The 10,973-nt window shown below is 37.6% G+C and overlaps 1 protein-coding gene across 1 annotated transcript in view; it reads right to left on the reverse strand.

Moving 5' to 3' along the window:
• Positions 1 to 8,289, reverse strand: part of PRKX (protein kinase cAMP-dependent X-linked catalytic subunit) — a 28,070-nt gene extending 19,781 nt beyond the window's left edge. Inside the window, exons 1-3 of the mRNA XM_056861786.1 lie at positions 8,232 to 8,289; positions 4,215 to 4,383; positions 1,026 to 1,289 (exon numbers count right to left, since the gene is read on the reverse strand). Of these exons, the coding sequence (XP_056717764.1) occupies positions 1,026 to 1,289; positions 4,215 to 4,383; positions 8,232 to 8,289 (491 nt within the window). The remainder of the gene's footprint in view (positions 1 to 1,025; positions 1,290 to 4,214; positions 4,384 to 8,231) is intronic.
• Between the last annotated feature and the right edge of the window lie 2,684 nt (positions 8,290 to 10,973).

The raw sequence follows: 10,973 nt of genomic DNA on the forward strand, positions 1-10,973 counted from the left end.
CCTCTTTTCACCTCGGCACACAAGGGATTATCAGCAATTTATGAAGTTCATATTCTTGGAAAAAGGGACTACTTACACAACAAACACAAGGTTTGTGCTATGTTCACTGAGGGTAAAAGCAAAACTGACTTCATCCTTTCATCATAATCTTGTCATAGTTACTGAGACAAGCCTTATAATAACCAGTAAAGCAGTTTGATTAAGAACGGGATTAGCAATTTTTTCTTGCTAGTAACTATAAAGCTCAAATCCAAATTTTTCAATGAGACTGTGGTATTAATTGCTGTACAGAAGTCATAATTTAATTAAACACAAACATTAATAGACTGTGCAACATCAGGGGCAACTTCAGAGTTACGAACAGACGTATAAAGATGCTGAATCTTTCTTACAAGAAGGACTAGTATATGTATTTAATCTATACAGCAAACATATGCATGCACAGGTGCACACACACACACTCATTTTGTAAACAGGAGTATTTTTTATCCTGCTTTGAAATTATCTGGCAAAAGAAATTATCTGGCCAAAGGGGAGGGTTGGGGTCACTGGGGATGTGGGGGTAGTTGTTAATTTCCTGCATTGCGCAGGGGGTTGGACTAGATGACCCTGGTGGTCCCTTCCAACTTTATGATCCTAACACCACAAAAAATGCTAATTCTGTAACAGGTATGCATTTAAGGCAATCACACTTTTTTCAAGGAGAAGAGAAGATGCCAGTTTATACCAATGTTCTCCAGTGTATCTGTAGAAGAATGTAGCTGAGTATCAAAAATTCAGAATATTTTCTACTCTGTAAAGAATGGTCTTCTTTCTAAGAGTTTTCATATTTTAGCTCAGCCTCCTTCAAAGTCCTCTAAGCACATCTTCAAGAGTGTACAAGATATATAACTATAACCAGTTAATAAGTAAGTTAAAACTGAGAAAGAACCAATTTCACAGCTAACACCACTAGCTCAATACAGTTTCCCCATATGTACTCCCCCAACCTTCTTCACTACCAAAAGTAAATACCTTTATCTTACCTATCAACCAGTTTTTTAGCAAATCCAAAATCTGTAAGCTTGATATGCCCCTCTTTGTCTAATAAAATATTTTCAGGCTTTAAGTCTCTGTAAACAATTTCTTTTGAGTGGATATATTCTATTGCACAAATAATCTCTGCAGAATAAAACAGTCCAGTACTATTATTGAAGCGTCCCATGTTGCGCAGATAACTAAACAGTTCTCCTCCAGGTACATATTCCATCAACATATATAGAAAGCGTTCATCATGGTGAGTCCAATATCTGTAATAAAAGATAAACAGAACAGTTCCTTAGTAAATCATAAAAGATCTGAGCATTTATTTACAGACTGAATATACAGCAAATTTTCTGTTCACACACCTAATGGTCTCTCAGAATAATTTCCCCACTTACTATGACAAGACCACTAGACCAAGGTTTGTTCATTAGGTGGCTGAAGGATAGACAGAACTATCACAGCTGGAAAGTGAAGAGGAACTCCTGACAACCAAAGCAAATGGAGCAGGAGAATTGGGGCAAATACTCACGCACAGCAGCTTGGTGAACTAGGCCAGTCAAGGCAGATATCAACTAGAAGAACAATGGGATAGTCCTCTGGGCCTGCACTGCTTGGCAATTCATATGAAAATCCAGAGAAAAGCAGAAAGAGCTACCCAAAACTCAAGGCTGTTGAGTAGGGCAGAGCGCCATGGGAAGACTGGTGTAGCTCCATGACCAAAAGAGCAAAGACAGTCAAGCTCACACACATACCCCCCTCTCTTAGAGATGGGGGGGTACCTCTATATATTTCCAGTATGCTGTTCTCTGAGTATATCTTTGAAGTATCAAGGGCTGCTGTCTAGAAAATGGGATACTGCACCTGAAGAATTTCAATTTCATGAAACTTCAGGATGTAGGGTGTGACAGGACAAAAAGATTATCCAAATTTTGTACTAACGCAAGACCCATTACGCCCAAACAGTTTGAGATAACTGGATTGTAGATTGTAACAAGTCAAACGTTATTTATAGTCTTCACAGATTTGCTTGTTATAGCTACTGTGACAATGTTAGCAAGTTCTTCGTGGAAGAGAACAAACTCCAAATTCTAGGGGCAATGTCTATCCCTATCATCAAGATCATTTGAGGTTATTTACTCTTGATATATCTGATATTCTACAGAGGAAACATTAGTAAATGTTCATTTGCACCATATTATAAAAGAACTTCTTGGAGAAGTCATTCTACTCAATAATTATGTACCATGGATCCAATTGTCTAAGAAGTGTTTTGAGGTTTAAAACCTGAACTGAAAAAAGGAAAATGAAACAGGGTGTAAAACAGCACTTTCAGTAAAGTATACTAGAGCTTGAGTCTGTTTTCTGAAAGGGGAATACCTTTCTTTAAAAAGTGACTCTTAACTCTAGATCAGTGATATACACTCCACTGGGTTGCAGAGATGGACATTCATAATTACAAGCAGCAACAAGAGCCACTTTTTACTTCCTTCTGTGACACAAGACCTGTACATCAGGGGGGCTCACAACTTTTCTGTTCCTCCAGCAGCAGTTTTTTTCAAGCCAACCACAATCCCCACCAGGCAAGGGCCTTGCTTGAATCATAGTGGGGTGCCACAATGGGGAATGCTGCTCAGAAGAGCTACAGGCGGCGTGTTAAAGAGCCATATGTGATACCCAAAACACTGAGTATCAACTGTTCTAGGTACAACTCAAATGGTAGCTTTCGACTCATAAAATAATGGTTAAAGTAGGTAAGTTGCAAGGAGATCCATGAAATCGTCATACAAGGTTTTTCCCTCTCAAAAGTTAAAAACAGCAAAGGAATCCCCTAAGTTAGATATGGGTCACAGTGCACCTCCTTTTGGAGATGTTAGTTAACTGTTTTACACTTCACAGTGCACCTTTCTTGATTAGACTCTATGTTTGCCCTTTTCTAAAAGTTAGGAATGCTTATCACCCACAGTGGATTTTGATCAGATCTTTCTGCACCTGTATCTCAAGAGGCTCGAACATCTGACCTCTCTTATTCTTAAGTGTCACAACCACATCTGCTCCAGTCCTTTATACAGACTCTCACGCCTGAATGATATACAACAGGATTTAGAACAGGTCTCCCTCTACCACAACACCCCCCTCCCGTGATCTTGGATAAACATCTCTAAAAGATTATTCACTCCTACGCATATGAAGATGAGAGGTTTGATTCAGAAAAGTTACTGCTGAAATAAACTTTTTTTTTAGTGTTTAGGGTGTCACTTGACTCTAGCTTTACATGTCTGGGAAGGAAGGGGGTTAACCCTTTGTCCTGCATGCTTGCTCCTCTATGGAACATTTTCCTCTCAAAACAAATAAAACTCTGGAGGCAATGTGCACTGGGAAATCAACCCTCAAGGACAGAGGAACCTTCAATCCCAGTGACATGGCCATAATGAACTGAGGTCAGCAATGGCTGGTTTAGCCTTTTTAAAAAAAAGCTTTTTTGTACCTACAGATCCAGTGAGTATCTTTGAAGTCCCAGTACTACTCTGTATCTGCTTTCTGTTTTGTCACTATATCTTTCAAGAACAATCTCATCCTTTCATTCCAAAAAATAAGTTGCTATGAAAAAACTAGCTAAGAGATTAATGGACTTCTTATAACATACAGAATATATGTTTGTTCTACTAATTTTGTCCTCATACTAATTAGGGAGAAGACTGTGTTTTACGATCAGATAGAAAGGGTTATTTTTACTATGCCTGGTTTATTCTTGCTCACTACTTCCTCTTCCCTATATCAGATGCAATCTTATTATGTCGAAATCACTCTTGCAATCTGTACACACACCTACTCTATTTTTTCTTGTCAGCATTTCACATTTCCGGTGGTGTCCATTACTCCACCACAAGATACTCAAAGCAACCATAAAGCACATAGAGGAACAGATTTTCATGCACTTTCAATCTCAGGAATAGGCATAAATGGCCATTAAAAATAATTAATGCTTCCTCCAAGAGAAGAGCCACTTCTTATGCTGGAGGAAGGCTTTAAAAACAAACAAACCATGAAACAAATGTGAACAGGGCCCTCAGAAGTATTCTCCACCAAAAAAACGAACATATAATATTAGCTACCAAAAAAATCTACATTTATTCAGATAAAACTGAAAAACTAATCCACAGAAACAGAAAAGAGAAAAAAAGGCTTACAGTCTGATCAGAAATGGATGATTCAATTCTTTCAAGACTGATTTTTCATTGTGCACATGCTGTTCTTGTTTTAGTCGAATGACATCTGGGATGCTCATTACTTTCAATGCGAAGTAACATTTGGCCGATTTTTCTTTCACCAGATGAACCCGCCCAAAAGTACCTGTCCCTAAAAATGAAAAAAAAGTGTGTCAAATGAGAAGGACATTTTGTATTTATAATGCAAGAAGGAATACAGAAAAGTGATGTATTAACCTGACAAACAAGACTTATGCATTCTTGGCCCTTATACACCTTGCTATTTTTAACAGAAGCCATATTTTCAAATAAGCAAGCAACTCAGCTGCTCACTATCATTTCTCTGTATTGTTTGCTTGTGGACAGAACCGAGCATGTGCATAGGGCTGCCAACCTCCAGAAGGTAGCTGAAGATCGCTCACTATTACAACTGATCTCTGGTGACAGAGATCTCTGGTGACAGAGATCAATTCGCCTGGAGAAAATGGCTGCTTTGGAAGGTAGACTCTATGGTATTATATCCCATTGAAGTTTCTCCCCTTCCCAAACCCCCCCTCCTCAGCCCTTCCCCAATTCTCCAGGTATTTCCCAGGTATTGGGAAGCCGTATCCAAGCTATATTGTAGGGGGAGAGGGGGTATGGAAACCTATGTAGGCCTCATAGAGCACCTCAGGGTTATCTCGGCTCCATCTTTTAAAAATTCAGAAAAGTATTTAGAATGCACTGCATTATCATTCCTAGATAAAAAGTGATGCACTATCAGTAGACACTGAAAAAAGGATAGGCTATTTTGTGTCATTTATATAGCCTGCCTTGATCTCTTAGAGGTGCAGAAAATTGCACATTTTATATTCCTTATCTTTAAAATACATTTTATGAGTACATAATATTGTTACGATGGAGTCATTCCTTAAGTGTGTTTATTTTTAAAGTAAACGCAAAAACATTTCACCCTGACCTGGATGGCTAGCCTGATCCTGTCAGATCTTGGAAGTTAAGCAGGGTCAGCCCTGGTTAGTATTTGGATGGGAGACAACCAAGGAAGTCCACCTCTGAATGTCTCTTGCCTTGAAAGCCCTATGGGTTTGCCATAAATCAGCAGTGACTTGAAGGCACTTTCTTCCACCAAAAATATCTCAGCTCAGTTCAACAGTATGCAAGAAATCTCAGGTCTGGAGAAAAGAATTACCCCCATGGATTCTGGTGTATGCAAAGCTACTTTACAAGTTGGTTCTTGTAGGTTATCCGGGCTGTGTGACCGTGGTCTTGGTATTTTCTTTCCTGACGTTTTGCCAGCTGTGGCAGGCATCTTCAGAGGAGTAACACTGAAGGACAGTGTCTCTCAGTGTCAAGTGTGCAGGAAGAGTAATATGTAGTCAGAAAGGGGTTGGGTTTGAGCTGAATCATTGTCCTGCAAAAAGTATCAAAGGTAATGTGCTAATCAGCTGGGGGCGAAACGTCAGGAAAGAAAATACCAAGACCACGGTCACACAACCCGGATAACCTACAAGAACCAATGAACTCTGACAGTGAAAGCCTTCGACAATACTTTACAAGTTGTTTATATTTCTCACACTTTACAAGAAGCTGAATAGTAACTGCCAGAAAACCACTTGTGTATTACATTATCATGTTGTAGACAATGATACATACATGCACATGGAGACACAAGACTGAATTTTAATTATGTACACATTTGTACACATTGATAAGATGGTTCAAGGATCCCATTTTCCTTGGTGACTGTCAGTTTTGGTATTCAATTTATGTTATAGTGCACCAGAAAATCATGCAGCTACTTAAATAGTTTTTTTTAAAGATAAACCTTAATAGAGGACTGTACAGAAAAAGGATATAAATCCTACCCAATAGCCAACTACCAAAAGTATTTCATATTTTACAATACACTGCCAATTATGCAATCATCATTTCGACAGCAGAGAACACAGCAACAAATTACTACTGTCTGGATCCTTAGGAAATTTCCTGGCTCTATACCTGTCCCAATGCAAAGCACTGTTTCATTTTTCATATCGATATGGGAAGGCAGTTAATAGAATTTGTTTTTTTAAGAACACTATCAAGAGGAAGATTTAACTGTTAAAATGTAAAGCATTTCCAATTCCTGTTCTCCAACATAAAATACGTCAAATTAATAAGGAGAGAAGCTTCCCTGAGGCAAACTTGTGTCAAGATTTTAATAAAATCACTCCTCTTCTATGCCAACCATACATTATTTGTGAAAAAATACATAATCAATGGTAATTAACCACAGATATGCTGTACAAAGAGACACACATGTATGTGAAACTACACAAACAGTACTGATCTGAACTTCATTGTATTTTTAGCCCAGTGGACAAAACTCCACCTTCTAAGATGCAAGTCAAATGTACTGTGATTAAAGTTTACAGACGAAAAAAAAAAAAAACCTCTTGAAGTTGGGGCAAACATCTCTCAGTAAATTATTGTACTTAATGCATTAAAAAAACTCTTTAGCTATTATATTTTAAAGGTTCCAATGAAGTATAAATGCTTAAAATAAGACTATTCTCTACATTTCTTAGGAAGTTAAATAAGCATCATGCAATCAAAATACAAACACCAAAAACAAGTCATTACTGATCCTGTATGATTATTCAAAACATAGCTTCATATTTGTCTATGCACTGCTAAAGAGGTATTTCTCTCACTAACAAAAACATTAAACAAGAGAAAATATTTTAATAGGTGAAGTGATAAATTCTAAATAAAACTGATTTTAACAGTAATTGCTTGAAATACAATACTTTAAGCAGTAAAATTTAAACACAGTTCATAAGAAGCTTCTTAATATATTCACTTGTGTCATCTGCTATCCTGGGAAATTTAACATGAGATTAAATCCCTTAACACTACTATCATTGCATGAATATATCAGTAAACAACTTAGCTTTCATGGTAGCTTAAAACAAGATCCAACTGTATCCTGCACAATACAACTCAATCAATGATCTTTGTCTCCTGGCCATGGATAAACTAAGCATTTAGTAGTAGCGTATTTTTTTAAAGGTAAGATACTCATAAAGCAGTTTTCAGAAGGCAGTATGTTGTTAATTTAATTATTTTATGCTGTTTTTATGATTTTTTATGATTAAGCTACGTTAAGCAGGTCTTAGGAGAGGTGACACAGAATAAACAAACAAACAAACAAATGTTTCAGTTATGACAACCATGAGAAGAACACTTGTTATCGCTCTAGACACTTTCTTCCTGTTGCATTCCATGCAAAATGAGGACCATCGGGTTTTGTGGGAAGTAGACTGATAAAAGGCAGGACCCTGATGAATGTCAGAAAATACAGACCTGACTATCGGTGCAATCCTAAACAGATTTACGCCAGTCTAAACCCACTGAAATCAATGGGCTTAGACTGGAGTAACTCTGCTTAGGACTGTAATATATATGTGGATATTTAGGAACATCTGAATATTTAGAATATCTATAACAAAAATCACATGGCATGAATTTTTACATTTGCTGCTAATGTATACAAACTATTAAGGCTGAAAGCGCAAAGCTCTAATACCCTGTAATTAATCAAAATGGCTTTGCTATTTATAAAGCTCAAGAAACAATCTGACAGGTTATTCCAGATGTGTGGCAAACATCTTGCTTTCAATGCTCCAGGGAAAAACAGTAGCCTAGACCCATTAAAGAATATATTACTTCCCTAAGCAACTTTCTGCCTTGGCTAAGGGAGACCAAACAAGGTCATATTCGTGAAAACAAACCTATTACTGCTGTAGTAGACGATTAAGAACTGTTAGTGTCTGAGCTGACATTAATGTAGAAAAGAATCTCACAAAGAAGTCCCTGTGTTAATAATTCTCTTGAACAGTTTTCTTAACTACCTTGAAGCATATTTCCATCCAAGGGAAATATATACAAGTTATTAAATCTGCCTATAGCAAAGTTACTATTATAATGACACACAGGAAGACAACAGTGGTCACTTACCTTTTGAAACTCCAGTTTTAATTATATGATTGTTGACAACCTCAAGCATTAATACCATTTTTGCATTTAGCAGAGAATGCTGCACTTAATTAAATATACAGCAACATTTTTAGATTATAGAATATTAGTACAGGAACATACCAAAATGCACTAACCATTTATTGCTCTTTCCATAAAGCACGGATACCATCCAATTACCTACACTTTCCACCCCCAGCGCCCTAAGGTCCCTTCTGAAGCCAAGGAACTCACATTTAAAAATAAGACTGCGAATTATGTGGAAAAGCACACACCAACTATTTATTTAGCATTGTCATCTCTGTGGTTTATTAATCTGATGACCAGTTCCTTTGACATGGATTTAAGTGCTACCCTTCTCTTTTTGTAGAATAGAATAAAAGTTTTATTGTATAGTCATAGGCCGTCACAATATTCAATACAAAACAATAAAATGATAAAACACAGATAACTTTCACTTCTCTTTTTGTAAGTCAATCATTTGTATAATGTAGGAGTGATTTGGAACAGTGACCAAGTTGTCGTTGCACATTATGCAAATTACAGTGTAGCATCTGGAAAACAGAGCATGTGCTAACAACAGGTGGAAAGATTGTCGAATTATATGATGTCATCACTCTATAGTAAAAATTTGATTGCTGAGTGGGCGAATCACTGTGATGCATAAATACATATTTGCACTGACAAACAAACCATCATGCATACTGGCAAAATACACAACTGGAAAACAAGATAATAAAAAACCTACAGATGTATATGGCCAAGCTCAAAGCTGCAGTGTGGGAAGATGTACACACAGACGAACCACATGAGCACAGATCATGTTAGATCAAAAGGTCCCATAGTGGAAGAAAGTATAGAACACTTAAAAAAATGCATACATACATAAAACTGTTATTAGTTATCAGGTTTCAAACTCTGATTTGCATAACACAGCAACTGTGGTCATTTATGCATGGGTACTTTCACTCATGTTCACCCTCCCCCATCTGTCTTAGTTGTTCCTTGGACTTATGCATGAGTTTTCCCTCCATGAGAGATGACCTCGCTGCCAGCCCTCACAAATCCTGGACCTTCCTGTTCCTTCGTTAACCCGATTCTTCCCTCTCTCCTGAGCTCAGCCTGGGTGAAATCAACATGCATAAGGCAAAGTGAGGGACATGCAAGCTTAGTTTCGCTCACAGCCAATTACAAAGCAGCATGTCCAGAGGCAGGGATTCAAATACTTCCTCAGAGCTCTTTCTGAGCAGAAGAAAGGCTTTTTAAAACCGAGGCTTGGATTTCTCCCCCCCCACACACACACTTTTTTTTCAGATTGCCTCATTTTTTGTTCTTAAAATGCTTTTTTATGCAGCAATTGGGTCACTCCCTCCAACCCATTAGTGGCTGCCTGCTGCCCTGACTGCCCCTTTCACCCCGGCGTGGCAGCACCAGAGTCTAGCTCCCAATATTTTTATTTTTTATGCTGCTATACTGGCCATCATGGAGCAAAATACTTAGGAGGCAGCTCAGCTGTGCTGTTGCTATGCCATCCCTGGCCACTGCGCAACTACCCCCGCCCCAGGATCGAGCTGCCCCTGTGTCATGTGAAGACTTATGCTTTGCTTCAGTTCTGGCTTTAGATTTCTGATTGGTGCTACAACCCTAATCCTATTGCATTGTTTATTGAATACCCCATCCTGGCAATTCTATTGACTCACTCTGTGTAATATGCCTTGATTCCATGTGAGAAAGGCAGACTATAAATGTCACAATAAATAAATAAATACCATTTTGAAGATTTATGCACTCTAATTTAGGATATCCCAGTATAATTTATTTTTCTTTTTTTAAAGGTTATGTATTATCTTTATTTTCTTAGAGTTTTGTTGTTCTCTTTAAAAATAACAAAATAAGCTTCCAGCACACTACTAAAATAAGTTTTGGTAAAAAAAAAAAAACTTGCATTTTTCAAATGTTTTTGCTTTAAGTAACTTTTGAAGTGCTAACAACTTTATCATTATCATGTGTTTTACTATAAACGCCCAGCTATAAATCTAGTAAAATAGCAGAATGGAAGCATTTTCTCATTTGAGATTCAAGATGCATGAACAATCCTAAAGGAAAGATGTAGGCCTTCAAGTTCAGACATCAGCATTCTTGAAACCAAACGCACATTGACCTAGACCACCATTCACACATTCTCATCAAAATAATCATATGGCAGAGGAAACTATTTGCACACAAGATTGTAATTCTGATTAGATTTCATTAAAAAGCCATTTGGCTTAGCCCAGAACAGACATCTCTTAATTATGTTTTAGTGTAACAGGGTGATCATGATACACACTATCAAACACAGGCAATAATCAAAAGTGGATTATTTGACATTGATCTTAAATGTATAAAATGAATAGAAATTATGAGTAATAAGCAATAATAAGGAAAATTTTAATAGAACTATCTATTGCCTTGACATGGAGACACTAAAATTAAGGATTTATCTTTTTAAAAGGTCTGGGCAGCCTCAATAGCCCAGCCTAGCCCGAGCTCATCAGAGCTTGGAAGCTAAACATGGCTGGCCATGGTTAGAACTTGGAAGACCTGGGTTGCTATGCAGATGAATGCAATGGTAAACCACGTCTGCTCATTTCTTGCCTTGAAGACTTCAGCTTTCCCAGAGGGATGTCTCTGGCACAAACCTCAGGACAACATTCAAAGGGCTCTTAGCTTATAGCTTACAGC

The sequence above is a fragment of the Euleptes europaea genome, chromosome 16, assembly GCF_029931775.1.
Source record: "Euleptes europaea isolate rEulEur1 chromosome 16, rEulEur1.hap1, whole genome shotgun sequence".
In the NCBI taxonomy this organism is placed as follows: domain Eukaryota; kingdom Metazoa; phylum Chordata; class Lepidosauria; order Squamata; family Sphaerodactylidae; genus Euleptes; species Euleptes europaea.